The sequence below is a fragment of the Paramisgurnus dabryanus genome, chromosome 6 (genome assembly GCF_030506205.2).
Source record: "Paramisgurnus dabryanus chromosome 6, PD_genome_1.1, whole genome shotgun sequence".
NCBI lineage: Eukaryota > Metazoa > Chordata > Actinopteri > Cypriniformes > Cobitidae > Paramisgurnus > Paramisgurnus dabryanus.
In genome coordinates, this window is record NC_133342.1 from 34,767,280 (window position 1) to 34,794,653 (window position 27,374).

Here is a 27,374-nt window from a genome sequence, read left to right on the forward strand (position 1 = left end):
TTTTATACATATGTTTATTTGCACTACAGTTCACTTAGACTTCTATCATTGTGACTTTTTTGCTCTACAGCTCTGCCAGTTCTTGTTCACACAAATTAATGTTTATTATATACCATTTTACTTATGTATTTTAAGTGATTATACATTTAAGAAATTCATTTGAAATGTCTAATTTCTAAATGTTGATTTGCACTACTGTTCAGTTGCACTAAAGTCATTGTGACTTTTCTGGACCAACATTTCTGACTCCTGTTTTATTTGATTTTACTGTCATGTCTCTGATTGTTATTGCAAACTGCAGTTCGTTCACAAAAATAAATGTTTGATTAAAAAACGAATTGAAAATAACGTGCCATTTTGACACTGTGCATATATTTGTACATCAGTATTGTTGACCTCTTATTGTAATAACTACATACCTACTTCCTTAGCCAAATCACAAAATACAATACATTTGGGAGGAAATGTGAGAAAATTGTTAACAAGAGAAAGTGCTTGTAAAAGATTAGTTAAAAATACACACATCGGATCACCCATTACCTTATATTTTGTGAAAGAGCTTTAATTTTGATATAACGTTTTCTATCAAAATAGTTAATTTTATGTGGAGAGTGCTGATAATAGAATCGAATCAAATAGATTTGATTTAACAAATTTATTTAAGTTCACGGAGATATTGTTTGTACAAAACACACCGTTTTCAAAATGGTAATTATAATGACTATAACACGAATGCACAGTTTGCTTTTATCTGAGAAGATCATGGTTCAAATGATCATACTGTCAAGTAGCTGATGGTGAGTTAAAGTAGTCTTTGTATAGTTGCTGCTGTTAGAAATCGAGCTGCTACTAGTAATATCCATGTTTTGTTAAAGCAAGCATATGATTTGTTATTGACTAGCGTGTGGCTTTCTTCTTCTGTGTGACAAGTGAGTGTCAGAACAGAATTGCATAAAGTTTCGCTGCGCCCCCTTGTGTACCGGCATATATCTGTTTGTATTAAGCGCCATCTAACGTCCAGGGGTGAATTTGCACCTCACTCGGCTCAGCGCCAGTAAAAATCGTCTGGGTGTGAAAGCAGAAAAACGTCACGTTAAACGCCGACGATAAACGCGCACGAAAAACGTCCCGGTGTGTCAAGACCTTTACACATCTCATTAGGTAATCAGCCAAACACTACATATACAGACATCCTACCTCAGTCTTGAAATTGTTTTCCGACAGACTGCATCACACTGCTAACATGTCTGAAATCGAGCTTTTCCCATCTGACGATGAGATGCTCCACCACAAGCCACTGGCTCAAATCAAGCCACCAGCCCAAAGCAAGCCGCCCGGCTGCAAGGTAATTCCTTTTACCGGCTGTAAGGAACTCCCAAGCCGACTTGGATCTTCTGCCGAGCCACAAGCCTCGGCACACGGCTGGAGGTCCACAAGGTCCGCAACCCACACTCCTAAACGACACAATCTCTGTTCACCTCCACCATCTAGACAGCCTTTACAATCTCCAACATCCTACGCCTCAGCTTCACCATCCATCCCTCCCTTTTGGGAAATGGACGTCATGGGTTTGAGACAAGCTCTGACCAACTTGGAAGTTAAATTCTCTCGTAAGATGAGCAAAGCTCAACTTTACGAGCTTTACATTTCTTTGGGAAATGATTCACCTACCACAAAAAATGTAACAAAATCCCGCAAAACCAAAAATCAACATAGTTAAACGGCAATAGTTAAATTGAGATCGTTTTCCGACGTCCCTCCACCATCCCAACTCGACACTCTAATCTGTTCTATCCCACTTTGGGGTGGGGTAGTTCTCCGGGTTCGGGCCATACCCCGGATTCGGAGTTCGAGCTTTACTTGGAAACCAGAGCCCTCCCCCAGGATAGCACGCCAAAATATGCTTACTTTCGCAATCAGATTAGATTTAAGGGCGAACTCGTGAAATTATGTTTTATTAACAAGGTTCGAGAGGGGCACGATCAGATAATTAACCAATTCGGCACAGGTGCATCTCATTAGGTAATCAGCCAAACACTTCATATACAGACATCCTACCTCAGTCTTGAGATCGTTTTCCGACATCCCTCCACCACCCCAACTCGGCACTCTAATCTGTTCTATCCCACTTTGGGATAAGGGAGTTCTCCAAGCTTCACTCCGAATCCAGAGCCCTCCCCCAGGACAGCATGCCAAAATATGCTTACTTTCGCAATCAGATTAGAAGTAAGGGTGAACTTGTGAAACACACATAGGCCTGGTTTCACAGACAAGGCTTAGCTAAAGCCAAGACTAGGCCTTAGTTAAATTATGAATATGTTACTGGTGTGTATCTTGAGACAAATCAATGGCACAGAAATATACTACATCCAACATTTGAAGTGGATCAAAAACGTTCATCAAATTTGTCTTAAGACAAGAACGGGTACTGGGTATTGGTTTTAAGACAACTTTTAGGAAAGGTTTTGATCCACTTCAAATGTTGACTAGTGTATTTTAAGATCTGTCAGTGCAAGTTATTTTATTGATAGGGAGAACTAATGAGGGGAACAGGTGAAAATAATAACAAGTAAGGGAGCTGGTAAAAAGTGAGGAGACACGGGAAATACATGGACTAATCTAAACAATATTCAATTCAATTCAATTCAATTCAATTTTATCTATAAAGCGCTTTTCACAATTTGGTAATTGTATCAAAGCAGCTTTACATAATAGATGCAGTGAAAAGCACAGAAAATCGACAGATAGCACAACATAATACACGACAGCACAAGCAGCTAAATTTGCTGCGGCTTTAAATCAACATTATAAGCGAACGTATTACTAATGTAACATATAGAAGTTAAGCCCAAGAAAGCTGCCTCCCCGGGTTAAAAAACCCCCTAGGAGAAAAAACCCCGGATTTTTAGCCGGGGAAGTAAAAAAAAGTCCTAGGAGGGAAAAACCCTTGGGATATATATATATATATATATATATATATATATATATATATATATATATATACATTGAAACGGATAAGGAGATTAAGCGGAGGTTAAGGAGTTCTGCCGGTGGTCATTGGTCAGGCATCGGCTGGACATCACGTTGAAGAACAGCCAGTAGATCAGAGGTGTGCCGACTTTCACATTTACCGAAACTGGATCTGTTTGTCTCATTGAGACAGGGAGAGAGAAACAAAATCTTATTAGCGTAGGGGCCGTTCACATGAAAAGCAAGTGTCATACAGTGATGTGGTTTTAGTCAGCTTGGTTCCGTACAGGTTAACTATTGCTGGTTAAGTGTATTACATATAGTTGATGATTTTAGAAAATTTGTGGGCCCAAGGCGAATCTATGTATGGGGCCCCCCATATTCAATTCAATTCAATTCAATTTTATTTTATTTATATAGCGCTTTTCACAATTGTTAATTGTTGCAAAGCAGCTTTACATGAGTAGATGTAGAGGAGAACACTGAAAATCAATACATAGTATAAGAAGTAGAATATAGTGGCTAAGGATAAATCGTGTAAGCGAGCGTATTAATAATGTAACGTATACAGTAAAGTGCTAAGTTAAGCCAAAGTTGGCTGACTCTCCCTGGGACTAAAAAACCCCCTAGGAAAAAACCCACTGGCAAAAAATCCTAGAAAGACAAAAAACCCTAGGGAGAAATTAATATTAATATTTATAATATATAGACACGGTAGGGATAGGAAGCAGGTTAGCGGATTAAACTGGTTCAGCCGGTGGTCGTTGGTCGCGCATCGGCTGGGCATCACGTTGAAGGACAGCCAGTAGATCAGTGGTGCGTTGACCTTCACAGCATTAGGAACTGGGTCTGTTTGTTCAGCTCGGTTCCAGACAGGCTAACTATTGCGGCAAGAGTAAATTACCCATATGAGGTATGTGAGTGCTTTGTTCTAGACAAAATAACTACTGCGGGAAAAGTACATTTACTGGACATTCTATGTGAATGCTTTGTTAAAGAAGAATGTCTTAAGTTTAGATTTAAATTGCTCGACTGTGTCTGATGCTCGAACATTTTTTGGTAAGTCATTCCAGAGCTTAGGGGCCAAGTAGGAAAAGCATCTACCACCTTTAGACACTTTTGATATTCTAGGGATAATTAAGTAGCCAGAATTTTTTGATCGCAGTTTACGTGGTGGATTGTATTGTGATAGTAATTCTTTAATATACGAGGGCGCTAGGCCATTTAATGCTTTGTAGGTGATTAGTAATATTTTAAATTGTATGCGATATTTAACTGGTAGCCAGTGTAAAGATGCCAGAATTGGACTAATGTGGTCATACTTTTTAGGGCGAGTAAGCACTCTTGCGGTGGTGTTTTGAACCAGCTGTAGCTTGTTTACCTGATTTGCATTGCATCCCCCGAGTAACGAGTTACAATAGTCTATTCTAGAGGTCATAAAAGCATGGATAAGCTTTTCTGCATCTGATGCAGACAGCATATGGCGTATTTTTGAGATATTTCTAAGATGGAAGAATGCTGTGCGGCAGACGTTGGAGATATGACTATCAAAAAGATAGATTGCTGTCAAACATTATGCCTAAATTCTTAACTGTGGAAAATGGCTCCACCGTGCAGCCATCTATGGGCAACTTGTAATCTGACATATTATGTTTGGAGCGATTTGGTTCAATAATAAGTATCTCAGTCTTATTGGAGTTTAGCATAAGAAAGTTATGTGCCATCCAGTCCCTAATATCACTAATGCAGTCTGTTAGTTTAGCAAACTGGTGTGTTTCGCTCGGATGTGACGGGATGTAAAGCTGGGTATCATCCGCATAGCAGTGAAAACTTATGTTATGTTTCCTGATAATGTCTCCTAGAGGTAATATATATAACGAGAATAGGATAGGGCCTAGAACTGATCCCTGCGGTACGCCGTATTTAACCAGGGAGTGATATGACTCCTCCTCATTTACATAAACAAAGTGATAGCGATTGGTTAGATACGATCTGAACCAGGCTAGTACCTGACCACTGATGCCAACATAGTTTTCTAGCCTTTTAAGTAAGATTGTGTGATCTATTGTGTCAAAGGCTGCACTGAGGTCTAATAGGAGTGAGATTTCGCCACGATCGGATGTTAGGAGAAAGTCATTTGTAACTCTAAGCAGCGCTGTCTCTGTGCTATGGTGGGGCCTGAATCCTGATTGGAACTTTACAGAGACCACGCATTCCCCACACAAAACATTGTACTGTCAGCACCCTGCCAACTAGATATAATACAAAGCAAGATTCGGGCAGGATCCTGACAATTAAGAAGAGCAGAAAGAGATGTCTTGTTGCAAATGCTTGTTCCATACTAAGCCAAGATGGATCTCTATCTGTTTCAAAGGGCCGCTTTTTCCATCATGCAAAAGGTTAGCTTCCCAATAATAATATTTGATCTGCTGCGATTAATTGCAAAGCCTGAAAATGATCCAAATCTTTTAATTAAAGCCAAAACTGAAGGGATAGAGCTTTAAGGGTTGGAAATATATAACACAATGTCTTCTGATTTACAGGACAAATCTATAGATGTTGCCTTATACTTGCAGCTAGAGGTTCAAAAAGAATTGCAAACAAAAAAGGTGAAAGCATCCCTGACGTGTTTTCCTGCATATCTTAAGATTTGTATCTGCATTTTCTAGCATGAACAGGAATTGTATTAAGGGACAACAGAGTAGTTTCTGTAAAACTGGTCTATGTCACAGAAATGACCAAACAGATTTGCTTATATTATCTACTGTTCCAAAGTTGAACATATCTGTGTTTGTTGAGCTTTGCATGCCAAGATTCTCAGTAACACAACTGAAAGAGAAACAGGCATCCTGCCCAGAGCTAGTGGGTTCAAATTCAGGGTGAGGTAGTTTTAAAAAACGTTCCTGCATCATCTGCATTCAATCTCAAAAGTACACAAACAGAGACACTGTATATAGATCAAGTGGAATGGTTTAGTCATGTTCCTTATTGAACCATTGGATAAAGAAAAAAACAATTTAGCTCAAAATGCCGTAAAAAAATTTATAATTGAAGTTGCAACCTTTTTTTACTTCATATCTTACAATACATCTGAGTGAAACATCTTTGGAAAATATCCTATGGCCTATGTATGTATAATTATATTAACATAATTACTATTAACGCAATTACTTTAAAGCATGATTACGGTGCACCTCTAAATATGACTCACCCCTTTCCAAAATGTGTCGCTCAGAATTTTATATATGGTTGTAATTCAACATTTACGTTTGTATCATTCACCCTTTCAATACATGGAGATTGAACTTGATTAAAAAACAGTAATCCAGATTCTTCCGTATACAGAATTTGAAATTTAAAATTTAAAGTAATGATGTATTTATGGCCTCATTTAGAACATCTACAGTAATATTTAGAGTTATTTATGGGGTGATGATGGGCGCAGTGTATAAGACACACACCTTTGGTGTGAGGGTTTGAATCCACTGTGACACACCATTGTGTCCCTAAGCAAGACACTTAACCCCTAGTTGCTCCAGAGGCGTGCGACCTCTGACATTTATGGCAATTGTAAGTTGCTTTGGATAAAAGCGTCAGCTAAATAAATAAATGTAAATCTGTATATTAATTTGTTGTGGGAACAACTTCTCCATCAGATCCCAGATTGCAGAAACTACAAAAACAAAACATACATTTAGACTACAAAAACAATACATTTAGGTGGGGTTATACAAATGTTTCTGCCAGTATGACTGTAGGGCTGTGTAAGAAATATTGCATACATTTACTTCCTCTTCAACCTCTGTTGTGAAAAATCAATCGCGTTATGTTATAAAAAATCTATCAGACAAAGCTTCCAGATGCCAAAAAGTACTGTTAGAACAACAAAGCTGGGATGCCTCACAAAAGCATCAAACCTTTTAATATCTGACTCCCTTTACATTTCAAACAATCATTTCATCATCATGTGATTTCTTGGCAGGCTATTATTGGGCTTGCAGTCATTAATTATTAATCCTTTATCCTTTGTAAACAAACTCATCTACCTGATAAACAAAACATGCACATGATTGTTTCGTTTTTGCAAACTCTCCCCTCCCCTGGTGTGGCCGCTGACATCACTCAAAATTCAGCAATAAAATCTGGTTCATTCGTCAGTTGTTCTGTAAAGTGCAAGAACTTTGAAGGTATTGCATCTGGATTGCTGTACAAGGTTGTGTAATCGACTATATTGTTTGAGAAAATTCAAGGTACGTTCAAAACTGTAACACATGACTATATATGTGTGTGTGTGTGTGTGTGTGTGTGTGTGTGTGTGTGTGTGTGTGTGTGTGTGTGTGTGTGTGTGTGTGTGTGTGTGTGTGTGTGTGTGTGTGTGCGTGCGTGCGTGTGTGTGTGTTTGTGTGTGTGCGCGTGTGTGTGCGCGTGTGTATGTTTCAGGAAAAAGAGATTGTTGCAGATTCAATTACGGGCAAAACAGTATTTGACAATCAAAAACAAAGTTAAAAAATATGGTCATCTGGCAGCAAAGGGAGTTGAAATGTCAGCGCAGATAAGACTGCCCTAGAGAGAGAAAACACATTGAAAAAATAATTAATAAATTAGGAGGTCTAGACTAGACTATGCGGTAATGCCAACATGAACAATGACACACTTGCACAAGACAGCAGAAACATAGGGAATAAGTAGCAGCGAGAGATAGAGAACAAGGACCAGGTGAGGAACAATTAACGAAATAAGGAGATAACAAGGTGAGAGGGGAGAACGCCAGTGACAGGTGCCGACCTGTCAAAACAAAACAAAAAACAAACAAAAAAGCAGCCGATCAGACCGTGACAATATTTATAAGTATACTAAACATAATTACAGTGAACCCATGTATGTTATAAAGGGAAGGTTTGAAAATATAGTTGGTTGAGCTCTCCATATACTTACGGTCATATGGATTTTCTTGGAGTGAGTAAGTACTCCAAATGTTTTTTTAGATTTATTTTTTTAGGTTTTCTTCAACTGTTTGTTTATACTTAAATAATTTAATAATACAAAATTATAAAATGTTTAGGAAATAAAATATAATGTTATATATCATTCTGTTTCCTTATGACACCGTGTGTGTTCATTAATTAATTAATTAATTAATTAATTAATTAATGTGTTCATTCATTTATTTACTAATATGTAAGTACTATCAGTACAACATTAGTTTTCCCGTCTTATTTTTCATACTTGCTAAATTAAAACTGTCCCAGTTATTCATTCTGTCTGTTTTATTTTCACCTTACAGGACAGGTAAGTTTAAAAGCTAAGTCGTAATGTCTTTATTATTATTTTTAAATATCAGTATTTACATTACAATACTTCTGATTTGGGGCAATTGTATGTGACGGTTGTTTTAAAAGAGTTTTAAAATAATAATTCAATATTTCTTTATCATTTACATAAGCAATATATATATAATAAATAAAATATGTGTTTTGAATGTTGAGAGAACATTAAAACGAGACATAGAACATTCTTATAATACTGGAAAATGATAGAATGTAACATTTCTTTTACATTCACTAACCAAGAAACATTTTAAAAACATTAACATTATAAATAATCTTATCTTCAAGATATAAATAAATAATATACAAATAGTATATAAAATAGAATAAAATACAAATAGTAAAGAGATAAAATATATATTTATATATTACTGCTATATATTCAGTGCTAAACCTACTGCACTTTTTTTGTGCTTGAGCACCACCCTGTCACCATAGAGGCAGAGCGCAGGGCAACCTGAAAACCACGCCCACCGGGGGAAAACAATCCATCAATTACCATTGACTTTGTAATTTGTGAGAGGCTGCCTCCTTGTCATTTCTGGCTTATAACAAAAACAGAATTATGACAAAAAGCTGCTGTGTGACAAGATGTATCAAGCCAAAAAACCAAGAAATACTTTTTTATAAGCTGTCGACCCCAAAAAACAAGCATATAAAGACACTATCATAGTATTACAACTACTCCCACTGGAGGGAAACGTAGTTGACGACCCACTTTTGTGTCTTTAAACGCTCGATTTTTGGGGTCGACAGCTTATAAAAACGTATTTATGGGTTTTTTAGCTTGTTAGCTGTACATATTGTCACACAGCAGCTTTTAGGCATTATTCTGTTCTTTGTTATAAGCCAGAAATGACAAGGAGGCGGCCTCTCGCAATACAAAGTCAATGGAGACGGCTGGATTGTTTTCCCACCGGTGGGCGTGGTTTTCAAATTAGCATAACTGCGCTCTGTCACCATTACCCATAGATATATACACTAGAGCAGGGGTTTTCAAACTTTTTGTGTGTGTGGACCACTATTTGTAATCAAGAATTTTCGCGGACCACCTCATAATACTTATTATAAAATATGTCTACACAAAGTCCTGAATTAATCTGCACATCTAAATAGTCTTACTACACAGAAAAATCCCCAGTGTTAAATTAACTCTATCAGTGTTAAATCAACACTTTTTGGTGTTTATATAATCCACACCAGAATCGGTGTTAAAAAAGACTGGTGTTAAAAATATAACTCTGAATCAGTGTTAAAGTTAATGAGATAATGAAGTGATTATTAAGACATTAATGGTGAACACCTGCTGGTCATTCAAATCAATTACATTTTGGACATTTTCCTGTCTCTAAATTTTTATTTTGATGACTCGTTTTCTGGAGAAAATACTAAAATAATAAAGAAAGACAAATTATTAAATGCAATAGATGAATACTGTTGGGTGTATGCCTCCAAAAGCTGCAATCTTTCATGTTTGCCTCTCTATCAGCATCTCTGTTTGAAAAATAAAATGATAACTTGCAGATTTATTTTCTAAATGGATAAGTTTAACTTCTAAACAGCTGTCAGAACAAAATACAAGTGCTCAACTATTCCAGCATCCACACGCGTGATTTAGTAGACAAATCTTCTTTCTGACGTGATGTCTCACAAGTCAAATAGACATTTATCACAAAATGTATCACATTAAATCTTAAGTTTGTGTTTGTTATGAGTTCATTTGAAGTCACCATTACTGTGATTAGTGTTTCCTTTAGTTAGGCATTTGTCCCTTGACCTACACTGATCTAACTCTCCTCTTTTAGCAATAGCAACAATGTTTTAGTAAGACCACTTGTTCATTGCTTCATGCAGAGGGAAGCCCTTCCAGACCTTCTCAGATTGTTTATTTTTATTATATTCTACTCTACAAATCATTGAAACATTTGATCACAATTTAATTATGAAGAAACAGGCATATAAAAAAGCTCTATGCAAATTACATTGTATTGAATAAGACTGCCGTCATGCTTCAATTTTTTGTTGTTGTTGTTGTTTTTTGCTTAAGAGAGACTTCATGATTTCTGATACAAATCTCAAGGATGGTGACAGTTAATGGTAAGAAAATTGCAAAATTTTTGTCATTCATGGGATTTATGAATGAGTTTTCTACAATCCTGGTACCCAGCATGCATTGCGGCATGACGTTTTGTTGTTGATTGTCACCATGATTGTGTTTTATAGGCTGATTGTTGATGTCTCAGCGTGTCAGACTTACACCACAGATTAGATTTGGGTAAACACTATTTAACTCTTAAGGGTATGTGGACTTTTACAGCACTGTTGTATTTCATGGGAAACTCACAGGGTTGGCAGAACATAAATTAAACACTTATTTTCAGTGATTACTTATGAGATCATTGAATTCCAAGACTTATACTTTCATATTAATTAACATAGTAACAGTTATAGACTTCATTTCTCTCATCTTCCTCTGCTTTAACAGATGTGTTTTATAAACATACTGCCACAATGAGCAGAAGAAAACTAACACTAAACTTCAAGACCCAAGTACCCAACTAAAGGAAACACTAATCGGCACAATGGTGACTTACTTTATCAACCAGATTTACAGCAGTTCTTTAGAAGTTAAACCTATCATCCATGTAACTCTGCAAGCAAGTTGTAATTTTAGTTTTAAAACAGAGATGATGATAGTGTTCATTAAACTCTAGGCATTTTATCTATTGCATTTAATATTTTGGCTTTCTTCCTCATTTTAGTATTACTTTCTCCAGAAAAAGAGTCAAAAAAATAAAAATGTTAAGACAGGAACAATTCCAAAATTTTGTTGATTTGACACAGAATGACCAGCAGGTGTTCACCATTAATGACTCAATCACTTCATTATCTTATTAACTTTAACACTGATTTAGTGTTTTTTTTAACACCAATCTTGGTGTGGATTATATAAACACCGAGCAGTGTTAATTTAACACTGGGGATTTTGCTGTGTAGCACTAAAACTATAACTGGTAATCACATCAGTACAACAGGTTTCTTAACCTTATATCATAATTATTTATATACATATTCTTAGTGTTGGGAAAGTTCACTTTCTACATGAACTAGTTTAGTTCACAGTTCACAAATTTTAAAATGAACTAGTTCAGTTCATAGTTCATATTTGAAAATGTTAAACTAAGTCACAGTTCCAAAAATGAACTAATTTATAGTTATTTTTTCCCATATTATTCTTTTTAAATGATTGACATTATAGCCCATATAGAACCACCACAGACAGCAATTATTTGATCAGTTTTAACACTGAAGCTAAATGCGTCAGATTTCATCTTCATGTCCAACTTTAAATCCTTATCCAACCAGGGTTTACATTGGCATTGACTGTCTTTTAATTTTTGTATTTGCTTACACATACCTTGAAAGGCTAGCTGGGTGGGGGTCGCACCCCGGGCGAGAAGCGCTGCGAGGCATTGCTTGTATGACAACTCGCAGGTATTGCACACCACACATGCACGTTAAATAGCGTGAGCTTAGTCAAAGTCTATTTCAAGATCCGAAATATATCTAAAGTTCAAATCTTATTGGACAGCCTGTTTCTTTGCTGGGCGGCCAATAGCCGGAAGTTTTGCCAGTGTCTAGAGAAATTCTACTGTCCCACCTAGTCCTATATATTCAATGACATGAGATTTATTATTATTATTTTAAAATAATAAAATACTTTTGTAACTTTTTCAGCTTTTAAACATGGAAGCTCAAGACTCTGCTGTTCTTGAAGCAGTAAAGGCATCAGGGGAATCCACACTGGAAAAAGCTAAAGCAAAAGCTTTATCAGAATTCAACCAGTTGTTAAATGTTTCACTTGACATTGCTGTGACAGGAAGGACAGGAGCTGGGAAATCCTCCCTTGTAAATGCTCTTAGAGGCCTGAGCGATAATGATGAAGATGCAGCCCCTACTGGAGTCACAGAAACTACAATGGAGTGCACCAAGTATGAGTATCCTGGACAGAAACATGTGAAAATCTGGGATCTGCCTGGAATAGGAAGCCCAAACTTTAAAGCCAATAAATATCTTAAAGAGGTCAATTTTGATACCTATGATTTCTTCATTATCCTTAGCTCAGAGAGGTTCTGTGAGAACGACATCATGCTGGCTAATGAAATAAAAAAGAAGAAGAAAAACTTTTACTTTGTTCGTTCAAAGATTGACAACGACATCTCTTCAGAGGAAAGAAAAAAAGGATTTAATGAGCAAAAAGTTATTTCCCTAATAAGGGAAGACTGTGAGAAAAACGTAAAAAAAGTGGGAAATCCCAAAGTTTTTTTGATATCGTCTTATGATTTGGAGAAATATGATTTAGAAGACCTGAGAATGACACTAAAAGAGGACCTGCCTATCCATAAAAGATCTGCTCTCCTACAAGTCTGGCCAGTTTGCTCTACTAAAGCTCTTGAAGAGAAGATCAAGTATTTTGAAAAGATGATCTGGGCTGCATCTCTTGCATCTGGAGCAATTGCAGTGGTCCCTGTGCCTGGCCTATCAGTAGCATGTGATACAACCATTGTGATAGCATTCTTTGTACGGTGCTATTATGCATTTGGCTTAGATGATAAGTCATTGACCAGACTTTCAGAGAAAGTGAATATCCCCTTGACAGAATATTTGGGCACATCAAAGATTGCTACTGCTATTAAAGAAAAAGCAGTGACCAGGATAGGTGTTTCTGCAACAGTAGCAGTGTTGGCTAGCACTGAATTTGCATTGAGTCTTCTTCCAGGTGTGGGCAGTGTTGCTGCTGCAGGGTTATCCTTTGCTACCACACAATACCTTCTGAGCGAAGGATTAAAAGACCTGGCAAATACTGCTTGGGAAATCAGAAAAAAAGCTGGACTGGATACAATATGAACTACAACTGATATCCAGCTAGCTTTGAAGGGGAGATTTCACAAGACTTTTTAAGATGTAAAATAAATCTTTGGTGTCTCCAGCTAGCCTAAATCAACTGTAGAAAATCAACTGAAAAGACATTAATCATTAATCATTAATAATAATCATTAAAAATCATTAATCTTTCTTACTGAAAACTACCGTATTTTGGGGTCTATAAGCCGCATTTTTTTCATAACTGGGCTGGTGCTGTGTCTTATAGTCAGGTGCGCCTTGTAAGTCAGTATGAATTAATTTGGACATTTATGAGGCAAGAGACAACATTACAGTAGCTGCGAGAGTCTGCTATATGCTGCTCCTGTAATTATGTAATTCAATGGATTCCGTAATGTGGAATGATGAGTATGCAAACTTCACGTTGGCTTGTTTGGTTAATTTAGACTATTCAACCTTCCAGGTAAGTTCTGTATGCTATGGTTTATCGTTTAAATAACTGATAATATTACTTTTAATGTACAGACACCTATGTAGCCTGCTGTTCTGTCTGCTATTGTTAAGTTGAATAACTTGCCTTTCCAGATTAAGGGCCCTATCTTGCACCCAGCGCAATTGACTTTGTCAGTGACACATGTATCATTTGTATTTTGCACCGGCGCACAGCGGGTTTTTCCCTCCACAGACGCACGTCGGCAAACTAGGGAATGAACTTGCGCTCCCTGGGCGGTTCAGCGCAAAAAAGGAGGCGTGTTCTGGCACAAACCATCCCTGATGCTATTTTGCAGTTTTAAAAAACAATTGCACCACGTCAGTGGCGCGTTGCGGGTTGTTCATTATGCTATTTTAAGGGCGCATGCTTGACCATAATGTATAGCGTGCACAACGCGCACACACTTTGCTTATCTAATCTACACAGATGCAACAGTTATTTTTGCAAATCATAAATTGTTACAATAAAAAATATTAACACATGAGATAAGGGAAATCATTGTGGTGAGCATTGTGGTGATAGTTTTTATTTATTTTGTGTGGCTGCGTTAAAAAATTCTCATGCAAATAACGATCAAAATATTTTCATAAGTTTGTTGTGTGGCTGTATTACGTTTATTTTATGTAAATAAATAATAATTAAAATGTTTTCATAAGAAACCTTAATGTATGTGAACTTGATTTGTAAGTGTACTTTGGGGTTGACTGCTTGCGTTTCTTGGCTTTCAACGGTCAGGTCCTGTGTAGAGACAGATTCACGTCCTGTTACACGGCGTGCCCGATTTATGCTGGCAAGCTTGCGATTCCTCCGCCTCCTGACATCATTGTAGCGCTGGGTCTCCTCGGCTGTGAACCGCTCCTGGCGTGCGCCTGGTAAATCCGTCATAATAATAGCAACCTGCCATGGAACTTGCGCACTTGCGTTTAAAGGGAATGTTGGATAGCGTTCTGATTGGTTTATTTGACGTTACGCCCAAACCACACCTATGAATAATGAACCTACTTTAGACCAACCCCTTATTGATTTGCGCCTGGCGCAAGAGTTATTTCTCCCACTGGGAAAATAGCAACAGCGCCCAAGATCCGCCCACAAAGTCACTTGCGCTTTGCGCTTCGCACTTGCGTTTCAGATCGTTAAAATAGGGCCCTAAATGTCTGTTCTTCGGCTTGGATTTTGTGAAAAAAATTTTTTAATAAACACGATGTATAGTCCACTGAGACTTAAATATGTTATTTCATCTTAATGACACATTTTTGAATGATGCAGCTTATACTCCAGTGCGATTTACAGTATTGTCCGGAAAGTACGGTAGACTGACCTCTGTTATTTGTCTACATTTGACAACTTTTTAAGAATAATTCTGTGTTTTTAAGAATTAACAGGTATAGATGCTGATTTTTTTTTGGGACATATTTGGTCATCATTATGATGAGCCTTGACTTTTTAGTGTAGTTGGGTTTTTTGTCTGCTATAACTGTGTGCTTAAAGTGCAAATATAATTTGATTATGTTTAGTTATTACTGATGAGGGTTTAGTGTTCTGATTAATTATGCAAATTAACTATTATACTATTTTATTGCTAATTTTTGCTGTTGGACTTTAGTTTGTTTTGTGATGTTAAGAGTTGATGTGTTTATCTGAATATTTTATTTATTGTCATCATTGTTGAGATTCATAGGCTGATTCTTGATGTCTGTGTGTCTCCCTAAAAACAGTGGTTTCAATATATACACTTTTATAACATATAAAATTCTTCTACATATACACTATTGAATTGTGTGCTGTTGTATTACAAATGTAATATAATAAAGCAAGGTTAAAGGGCACCTATTGTCTGATTCATGTTTTTTACATTTCCTTTGGTGCACTGTAAAAAAAATTGCTGTAATTATGCAGCTGGTTGCCAGTTACTTACTGTAGAAGATAAAGGGCTCTATCATACACCCTGCGCAATGCGCGACGCAAGTGTCTTTTGCTAGTTTCAACCCGGGACAATGATCATTTTCACGTTTAGCGCCACGTTGTTTAAATAGCAAATGCATTTGCGCCCATTTTTGCGCCCATGGGCGTTCTGATCTGAAAACGAGGTGTGTTCAGGCACATTGTTGGTGCATTGCTATTTTGAGGCAACTAAAATAGACTACACCGTTGACCAACTAAAACCTGGTCTAAAGTCTAAAGTCAATGGCGCAATAGTGTTTTTGTTATTGAATGAGTGCGTTAGAAATATGGGCCTATAAATGGGACGACAACGGTGGTTTGCTTATCACACACATGGATGCGCAGCAGCACAAAAAAGCTTTTAAATATGAAAAAGTAAAGCATTCTAATGTAAAAGATTATTATTGAGTCTCTTGGACATAAATGAGGACCGATTATGAGACTTCAGAAGGTGTAAAGAGCTGCTTCACCTGCACCCTGGTAAGTAAATAAATGCTTTGCTTTAAAACAAATGCATCTGTTTTTAAATGTTTATTAAATGCATTTATTGTATATGATGACTCTGTACCTGTGGATATGTTGAGATGAGAAACATTTTTAAGTAATGCTTTAAAGAAAACTCATGGTGCTATCCAGGTATAAATTCTTTATATCTTGTTTGTTACAAACAAAGTATTTTTAGAGGACGAACCTTTTCTTACAAACTTGTAAATTATTTTTTGATGATATTGGATAGCCATACATTTACAGCAATTAAAAGCCTGCTATTTTACTTCCATGACTAAAAGAAAACGTTTTTTTAAGGTATAATAAAAAATAGCAATTTCAATACAAGTGAAAAACAACACAATTATTTAACATTAATCTTAAACTGGGGATCTTCTTCCTCCCCTTGGACTTTGTAAACTAAAAACTATCATCTAAATAGGGATAAGACATAGCGCCAGCGCAAGGGGATGAGAGCTGAGACTCTCATTGGTTTATTGCACATTACGCCCATACACACCCATTACTCATTAAAAGAATATGAACAACCCTTTTCAACCGTGCGCCCGGCGCACAAACCATTTTTCCCGTCCTTAAATTAGCAAAAGTGAATTCGGACACGCCCATTTAGATTAGGCGCTTAGATCGTTAAAATATGGCCCTTATGGTTTCCACCTTGGTAATTGTTTGCTAACACACAAACCATTCGCAATTTCTAAATTGGGCTACAAAAGAAGTCTCACAGTGATACTAAATGAAGAGCCGGAGCCAAAAGAGTCGAATCTATGAAAAGAGCCGGACTGCCCATCACTATTAATTCGCTGCTTCAGGAGTTTTTCATTATAGTTGGAACTAAACTCTGCAGGACACCGGCCCTCCAGGAGCAGGATTGGAAACCCATGGTCTATGGTATCGTGAAGCACCTTTATTTTTAACAGTGGTAGGTACCAGGAGTAATACATTTACATTTATGCATTTAACATACACTTTTATCCAAAGCGACTTACAGCTCATTACAAAGAATACATTTCTTTTTTTATTAATAATTCGTTACATTTATATAGCGCTTTTCCAGTGCTCAAAGCGCTTTACATATGAATGGGGGAATCTCCTCAACCACCACCAATGTGCAGCATCCACCTGGATGATGCGACGGCAGCCATATTGCGCCAGAACGCCCACCACACACCAGCTTATTAGTGGAGAGGAGACAGAGTGATATAGCCAATTAGTATGAGGGATGATTAGTAGGCCAATGGGCAAGTTTGGCCAGGATGCCAGGGCACACCCCTACTCTTTTTCGAAGGACATCCTGGGATTTTTAATGACCACAGAGAGTCAGGACCTCGGTTTAACGTCTCATCCGAAAGACGGTGCTTGTTGACAGTATAGTGTCCCCGTCACTATACTGGGATGTTAGGACCCACACAGACCACAGGGTGAGCACCCCCTGCTGGTCTCACTAACACCTCTACCAGCAGCAACCTGGTTTTCCCAGGTGGTCTCCCATCCAAGTACTGACCAGGCTCAGCCCTGCTTAGCTTCAGTGGGCAAGCTGTCTTGGGCTACAGGGTGATATGGCTGCTATTAGTATGTGTGTTCCCTAGATACTTACTCGTTGCTAACACAATGCTCTACCACTAAGCTATACAGGAACATTAACACAGTAACACATTTTTTGTTAAGTACAAGTCATGTTAAGGTCACTTTTTCCCCTAGTAATGTTTAAAAAAGTAAATAAATAAAGGGGAGAAGTCATGTATGTGTGCATGTTGGCAGGTAACTGAGTTAACGCTGGGAGGCGTTATCATATTATTTAGGCAGACAAAAGCCAGTTCAGTTCAACCACATACGGTCTTCTGTCCTGAATATCAGTGGCGGAACTAGAATTTTTTTAATGGGGTGGCCAGGGGGTGGCCAAAGCTAGTTTAGGGGGTCCATAGTCCATAAAAGAAAATGACGCGTAACCATGTATCAAGCAAGCATAAATGAATCTTTTGATCGTATTAAATGTAAACATAATAAGGGTTAATTCTAAATCTTTCTACTGTATTTCTTACATCTGATTTACTGTCTGTTAAAGGGATTCACCCAAAAATGAAATTTCTGTCATCATTTACTCACCCTTATGTTGTTCTAAACCCAGGGCCGGTTCTAGATATTTGGAGGCCCTAGGCAAAATTTATGTTGGAGGCCCCTCACACCCCTCTAATTTTCAGAATAATGTGAGAACGTGTTTTTCTACTGCGTAAGAAATCAGATGAGCACTACTAATAAACATGTTTTTCCCCATTACTTTTACTTTTTATTAAGTTTTATCAACAAATGTATTAACTTTATGCTAAAATGTAATTAGAAATTATGCAAAACCACATGTGTTAAAATTTTTAAGGCAGTCACATTTATTAAAAACACCACCTTATTTGGGATAACACAGGATAACAGTTTTGCTTTCTCCAAAGAGTAAAATTAAAAAGACAACAGTATATTGCAAAAACCCTAACTGTAAAAAAATTACAGGTGAACACCTCCTAGAAAACTTTTATTGTTTTTTTATTTTAACTTGGTATAAAGAAGAATTTTTCCTCCAATATACAGTATAAAGTTATCTATCAGACTATTGCAATAACTTTTTATAAACTACCTTAAATATCCATACAAATCAGCAGCCACTGGAAGTTAAACAGACAAACTACTTTCATGATTTGAAAACTAAAATAAAGTGTAGGACTTACAAGATATACAGACAGTTTACTTTAGGTAACGCCAGTTTTGTTTGCTGTTCGACTTTAAATACAAACTTTTTTAAATACAAACTTAATTCTTGCAGTGGCGGCGCCGCATAAAGTTGAACTCACCTTAAAACTTTATTTAATGCTGTCAGTAGTGATTGTCGGACCAGCGCACATGGACTTAGCAGTTATGGAGGCCCCCTTTCCAAGCTTGAGGCCCTAGGCATTTGCCTACTCTGCCTATAGCTAGCGCCGGCCCTGTCTAAACCTGTATTTTATTTTAATAAACACAAAAGAAGATATTTTGATAAATGATGGTAAGCACAATTAATGGTATATCCATTGAATTCCATCATGTTGTTTTATTCCTACTATGGAAGTCAATGGTTACAGCTGTGTGCATAAACCTTAAACTTACTTCAAAAAGCAGAGCTCAACACAAAGGATGTTTGGATTAATCTTTATTTACGAAGATACAGAAGATGCAAAAGTTTTCTTTTTTCTTTTGATATTTAATTAACTTTAATGACAGAGAGACTTTAACAGGTTAGGCTAAGACCGAATGCAATAAAATGTTTATTCGTTTAAGAGGTACAGTAACCAAATGTTTAGTATGAAAATCACCAAGACAGCTATTTTGACATATGAGCATTTGTCCGTTAAAGCCAAAAAGACGCGAACAGTCGTTTAAGCTCCACTGTCGGATATGCGCATCACGCTTTCAAGTTCAATGTGGCAATCCAGTCGAATTAACAATCATACAGAAGCCTATAAAGATCACGTCAAGAATGAAAACATGGTGTCGGGTTTTGTTGTAAAACGAAATTCCAATCTTAGACTTTATTCAGTCCACAAGACAATTACACACTTCGTGCCTTTATACGCTGAAATCATGTAGCAATTTACGACTTCACTTACATAATTTAAAATTAGACATTCCAAGCATTATGTAGACATTTATCTTTTGTTTGTATGACAAGTATTCGTTAAAGCAACACTATGTAGTTTTTTTACCTTTATATAATGTCTCTAAAATTATTTTGGTGATAGAACAACTTTTAACTGGACAAATTGTACTGTTGCTGCAACCTGAGCAGCCTCCTAGCTGCTACAAGCACACTCTGAAAGTGGCGGTGGAGGGTAGGAAACACAGCCCCGCCCCTCCCCCTGCCTGCAGAAGAGTGTCTGATACCAGGCACTGTTGCGCTTTTCAACCACATGGGGGAGCTGTAAGTCATTTTTACATGAAAGCTACATAGTGTTGCTTTAAGTTACAGTTTATTTTTCTGACGCTTTTTGAAAGGACGTCACTGAGTGAGAGAGATTAAAGGCGCATCATGTTTATTTTCTTAATTTGGCGAAAAGCACAACATTCAAGTTTGTATTGGGAGTGGACAGAAAAAAACTAGATACTTTAACGTTTTAAAATGATGTATAAATCATATCTGTATGTCCAAAATAAGCAGATAATAATCCAAGTCTCTTTGCGCAGTGATTGAAAAATAAAGAGTTTGCTGCGCTGCCGCACGTCGAAAATAAACATAGCGATTAAGTGAAAGTAGCTCATTAAATTTGGGGTGGCACACGGGGTGGCCAGTGACATGTCAAGGGTGTCCAGTGCCACCCTGGACACCCCTCTGGCTCCGCCACTGCTGAATATATTACAGGTACCCAAGATTAATTTAAGATTGGCAGAAACTGTGTGTGTTATGTGACCTTTAAAACTTAAAAGGCTGCATAAAAATGTTCAGCAGGATCTGCTGCTAACATCACCACAGCACAACTTAAAAGGTTTAGTGGAGTCCATGCCTCGACGGGTCAGGGCTGTTGAATGAAATGAAAATTGTCCTACCTTTTATAATATGTGTTACGCTATTTTACTATTTAACCCTTAGAAACTCTTAGAAACTTTAGTAACCTGTAGTTGTTATTTTTATTATGTACCCCATGTGTTATTGTAACCACTGAGTTTGAAAAATATATTCATGATAAATTACATGTTGCATTTTTTAAAAAAAGACAATCACACAATTTTGTATTAACTGTTTATTGAAATAGAGAGAAAAACATGTATAGAAAGAATAATGCATTTAACCTATAAAAGATAGACAAATGAACAAAGAGTGACTTACCACCAGATGGGATATCTTGCAGACACGTCGGAGAAGAATACAGCGAAGGCGAGCCTGAAGACGGAGAACAAAGGAATACTGTCATATTTATGCATTTCTTTGAAAGGCATTCCCCAAAGACTAAATTTGAATTAGGGTAATAGACTTTGTACTTTAATTTTTACAAAATTTATGTTTGTACTATCACTAAATTGTATTACTAAAATTAATAAAAAATACAAGAAAAGGTCTGCTTGCATCTACTAGAACCTTAGCTGTGAATAGAATATTAGGCAGGTGCTCATAATGTTATGGCTGATCGGTGTATATTAGAAAAATACATTTAGACAAAGATTGCTATCAGGATGTAAGGAAATTTTAACCAGCATAACTTAAACATTTATGGATCAAATCAGCTACCCTGCCTTTAATATTAGGCAATTAACTCTTTCGCCGCCATTGACGATATAACTCGTCAATTAAGAGAAAACGCTTCCCTGCCAATTACGAGAATTTCCGTCTTTCCGCAATACCGCTATTATCCATCAGGTGGATAATTTCCGCAACTTATACAAACCGGAAGTAGCGCCTCACGTGAAAGAACTCTGTGTATGTTTTAAAGATCGCTCTGCGTCTGATCTCTATCAAAAGTCCTTCACAAATATGGAATTAACTCAGCTTTTTGCTCACAATTTGGTGTTTTTAAAGAAACTTACCCATATTTGAGAGGTGATAAAAAGAGAACTAAAAAAGGTAGGATGAAACTGTTTTTTTTTTAAAGCAGAGGGTCTGTGCTTTCATTTGATATATTGTTTGTTTATAAATTTAAGACAACAACATTTTCTGGAAGGCATTAAACTTTTCTGAAAATCATGAAAAATGCTGGCGCTGGCTGACAACTTTTCTTATTCGTTTTTTTATTCAACTTTTTTGTTCGTACCTCAATAGTAGGTACGAACAGGAAAGACACTTTGTTCCAAAATAATTTACTGTAAAAGCAATTAAAAAATAAGTATTAGAATGATTCTGACTACTCTTTACAGAAACAGCATAGTAGGGAAATCCTTTCTTTAAACCTACTTAGTAATTGCAATTATAATATCTATATGGGCACAACGGCGGTCAGTGTAAAGCGTGCGCATTTTGAAAAGGCTCAGTTTTAGGGTACGATGATGACACGGAAGCTTCGGCGGCAGCGTCACACGTTGCGCAACGTCACCAGCATGCGCTCATGGTTAACAAATGTGACCCGTCACGGAAACCAGGGACTCAAGTCGGCAGCACAAGTTTCGAGAAAATGAGAAACAAAGTTTTTTTTTCGAAATTTGTGATTTTCGTTTTATTGCAGAATCTGTTAGTTGAGATCACGAAGAAGCCTCTCCATGTTTGAGATAGCAGTTTTTGTATATTTAAAAGCGTACATTTTGCGGTTAAAATAGGCTTGTTTTTCCGGAGATTCTAGCGTGCAGCGGGGGGCGTCATTGTCTGTGTGTATATTTACATACTGTATAAGCTTGTGTTTTCGCCTCCGCCCACAAAGGGAACAGCGTGACTACTAAATAAGGATAGTTCGCCCAAAAATGAAAATAATGTAATTAATGACTCACCCTTATGTCGTTCTAAACTCGGAAGACCTCCGTTCATCTTCGGAACACAGTTTAAGATGTTTTATCGTTAGATTTAGTCCGAGAGCTTTCCCCTTCATTGTAAATCTATGTATGGTTTCCATGTCCAGAAAGTTAATAAAAACATCATCAAAGTAGTCCATGTGACATCAGTGGGTCAGTAAGATTGTGTTGATGCATCGAAAATACAGTTTGGTCCAAAAATAGCAGAATTACGACTTTATTCAGCATTGTCTTCTCTTCCGGCTCGAGCGTGAAGTCACGTGACTGTAGTGACGCGCTGCCCTGTTCCTCAGACATGTTTGCTACGTTTTTTTTTTTTTTTTTCAAACTTATAGCCTGCGTCTCCCCAGACTGTAAAGCTCGGGCGCACAAAACAAAAGAAAAATAAAAGAAGCTGGGGCGGAACAAATAACAGTCAGCCGCATCGTACGTCAGCCGCGTCACTGACTTTATGCGGCGCCGCAGTCGGATGACGTCAAAGTACCGCGAGAGCTCTTCAAGAAATCTTACGGAGTAGTTTAATTTCGACTCGCTCTCGCGGTACTTTGACGTCATCTGTATGTCAGTTCTTGCAGCGCAGCATGAGTCCAAACACACAGAAGTTACACAGATATAGTTGTATTCTTCATATAATTGGCTACATGTTTTGTCTATCAATATTTTCCATGAAGTCATTGGCTGATGGAGGAACGAGCGAGCCATTGGTAACCTCTCTAAAGGATGTCACGTTTTCGACGGCGCTGTTTGGATGATCTATTATACTACTTCCCTATTTTAAATACAAACTTTGAAGGCGGGTTCATGTGTTTAACGGAATGTAAGCTCATATACCCTTACATGTTACGATTTAAATAGTCTTCAGATTATATATTATATTGTATTACCAGACATTCATGCGAAATCTGATGTAAACAATCTATATTTCACGGATTATACGCATTTGTGGACAAATATGGACATTGGATAATCTGAAACAGACTGGATTCGACTTGTGATCCCCACAAAGGTAAAAGAGTCATGTTTATTTTTGCGGGTTGTCATTTGGTCATAAAATACTACATATGATGCTAGAACATCTCAAAAAGGGTTTTACAGGGGGCATGGCTTAGCTAAATGAGATGTAAATGAGCCCTATTGTCTCCCCCAGCTGAAAAGAAGAGTCCCTTTCGTCTCGATTTTCTCGGTTTGAGTATTTCTGAGTTCCTATATTCAAATGGCCACAACTTCTCCAAATCTTATCAGATTTCCATGTGTTAGAAACTGCACTTTCAGAATCTGTGAATAACTCAAAATGCCCAGATCCGACTTGTGTCCCTACTTTCCGTGACTGGTCACAAATAACCGCGCGCAGGTCGTAACAGCAAACACACTGTGCGGTGATCATGCTAAACTTCTGGCACTGTCAGAAAACTATCGTAGTCTATCTTTGGACGCAAGACCGGGAAAACGGCCGTCTTTGAACCTCTCTCATTGTACGACATAGGACCACCGATGAAGAGCCACGATCATAGAAATCGCGACGATTGTTTCACGAGGGCAATCTTTCATCTGGGACAGCCAATAATCGTGCAGTGTATCCCGGGCTTAATATGTGTTTACTTACGGGTTTTGTATTTAAGGTCGGATCCAACAAAGTAAGGACTGCAACATCTTTGAGTAGATTCCTGGAGAAACCAGCATTGAACTGCCACATAGAAACAGTCACAAATGTTTAGATCAGACGGCTAAAGTTGAACTAATTGATGAGGAACTTCTAATTAAATGAATATTAGCCATTGTTCCCGTATATTAATGTTTTTAGAAGCCTTTGCAATGATTTAGTTTCCTGACATCCATCAATTGAACAGCATTTTCTCACGTGGTGTGAGTTTGTTTAGCAACAAGGGGGTGGGGCAGTGGACGTTGGACAGTGCTAGGGGTGGAGACTGAAGGCGGCGACTGTCTCACGGTGACGTAGCAACTTCACGGAAGTACAAACGAACCATTTTAACTCACAGCTACTTCAAGCAGGCTGTGTGAATTTGACTCTTAAATGACTGTTTTGAAACTTATATACTTACATAGCCCCTAGACCTCAGTTATCATGAAAAAAGCCACAAAATTTCAGTTTTTAACATATGTGACCTTTAAATATAAAAGAGAATAATTTTAAAATGGGCAAATAATTTAAGCTCATCGGGTCCCAGATAGCAAGCACATTTGGGCCACTTCAGGCAAAGATGCGACACTGCTGGCCTTCTTATGGCCCGAATAAAAGGGATGTGAACCTAAAGTGGCTCACATGTAAAATAGCAAAAATGGGCCAAATATATCATATTATATGTGGGCCTTTTAAGGCAAAGATGTGGTGCCCACGGCAACATATCATCTGAATATGAACCAAAAGTGGCCCATCCGACAAATAGTGAATATGGCCCAAATATCAAACAACAAATATGGACCACCTTTGGCAAAAATGCTGCACAGCAGTCACGGGCTAATCTTGGAAAAAAACAAATGTGGCCCTCACATGTTGCAGCAAATGTGGCCCAGCTCTTTACAAACATGTCTGGGCCAGTTTTGGCATAGATATGGCACGGTAAGCACTGGTCATGTGGGTTTGTGTCTAAAGTGGCCCACATATGTTGCAGTAAATGTGGCCCAGTTCTTTTAAAACATATCCGGCCCGGTTTTGGCAAACATGTGGCACAGTAAGCACCAACTCATGTGGGTGTGAGTCGGAAGTGGCCCATATATGATGCTGTAAATGTGGCCCAGCTGTATAAAGATGCATCAGGGCCAGTTTTGGCAAAGATATTGCACAGTAAGCACCGGCTCATATGTGTGTGAGTCTGAAGTGATCCAAATACCCAGCTAACAGAGAAAAGTTCTAAGAACGTTCCCTGAAAGTTCCCAACGTTCCCAAAAACTTTCTGCCAACATAAAAAGTGTCCAGTTTTCTTGACATTCTAAGAACATTTCTGTGTTGTCTGAACGTTAGAGGAAAGTTACATTTTACCATTGTCAAACATTATGAATGTCCTATTTAAATTTTAACACAATGTTTAAAACAACAACTGTTTTTTTATATTGACTTTTTTGCTTGTTATGTGAATGATAGAGAAAAATTGCATTTTATTATTTTAATACTGTTATAAAACATTATTTCTGAATGTTCAGTAAAAATATTGCTGTAGAAAACACAATTCACTTATTAGGTTTAGATGTTGATGCTTTGTTTAATTTTAATTCACCATTATTGTGATTGGTGTTTGTTTTAGTTGGACCATTGACTTCTCCATTTTTTCCTGGTTACCTTACTTTGTGTGTAAAAAACACATTTGTTTTGGTAGTGCAAAGTCAACAGTGCAATTCTGTGGTGTTAGTATATAATGGTAAAAATCATAATCTAAGTAAAGGATTTACAAAAGTTTATTTTCTGTCAGTGACCACGTTTACATGCACACCAAAAATGCGATTATTTCCAATAATGCGAGTAAGGTCTTAATCGCAGTAAGATGTTTACATGACTGGAGCTAACCTCTTCACTCCGGTTTACATGCAGTTTTTATTTTCGGATTATTCACACAAAGTTCAATGCAGAGCACAAATGATGAACTCACATATATGGTCCACTGTTTTAATTTACTTACGTTAAATGACAAACACGTTGTTATAGATGTATTTCATTATCCGGTGCCGTGATGAAGATATAAATATGACAGTGCCTGTAAAGGGCGTTCACATGATATAAAAATAGTTTTAAAAATCGTTTTATATTAAAGATAATAGCAGAGCTCACACAACAACTATATTGATAGCGATTTTGGCACATGATGAACGATAAACCATTGACAGCCAATCAAATATATTTGAACTTGAAGTGCACGCGCACTTAAAATGCAGCAGAAAGCTCATTCATTGCTGAGGTTTATAACATAAAATTACCTCAGGTATCCAGCGCTGATGCTGTGAAATTTTTCTACCACACTGACTACGCCAAAAGGTATGATATTATTACACAAACTACTACATTCATTCAGTTGAGGACATCTGCTGGTTTCCCGCTGTGTAAATGCAACAAGAACAGCATATGTACATATTCAGTGACATGTAAACAATTGCAAAAAAAGTTTTTATTACAAGAAATATCCAATATTAGGTAATGCCGCGCTCGTTTTATCGAATTAGCATGAAGTTATCATTATGATGTGGTCACTAATATATTTATCGTTATAATTATCGTTATAATGTCATTTAAAGTTTTTATACACTGCTGTCGTGTTATTTGAGCTGTTTCTGAATGAAGGCTCGCTGACAGCGAGTCGTGTTGGCAGAGTTCATGTAAAACTTCCTAATGTCAAGATTAAAACGAATTTCTGCTTAAGGTGCGTGACTAAAACACACGTGCACTTAATTAGTGCGGTATAAATGCGATTAAAGCGTTTACATGGACGCATACTGCGATTATAAACGGCGTACGCCACCTCTTTTAATGCGACTTTACTTATTGCGATTATGAGCTTAATCGCATTATTTTTATCGAATTATTGCGTTTACATGAGGTAAAGTATAATCGCAGTATTGACAAAATCCCATTATAATCGCATTATTAGGGTGCATGTAAACGCGGTCAATGTTGTATATGAGATCCAGCACTTTCACAGCAGTTTGTCATTAAGGAGTTTTAGAAATTTTGGCAAAAAATAACCGTTGTATATTTGGGACGTACAAACATCAAGAATCAGACTATGAATCTCAACCATGGTGACAAAGAAAATTGTAAAAAGTGAATTATTTATCCATGTCGCAGTGCATGCTGG

General features: G+C 37.3%; 2 protein-coding genes across 2 annotated transcripts in view; one reads left to right on the plus strand and one right to left on the minus strand.

Moving 5' to 3' along the window:
• dapk3 (death-associated protein kinase 3) overlaps positions 1-27,374 on the minus strand; it is a 100,871-nt gene that overhangs the window by 30,249 nt on the left and 43,248 nt on the right. The gene's annotated exons all lie outside the window — the stretch shown is intronic.
• LOC135767413 (interferon-inducible GTPase 5-like) lies at positions 12,040-13,205 on the plus strand. The gene has a single exon (XM_065277118.2). The coding sequence runs from the start codon at positions 12,045-12,047 to the stop codon at positions 13,203-13,205; it is 1,161 nt and encodes a 386-aa protein (XP_065133190.1). The 5' UTR covers positions 12,040-12,044.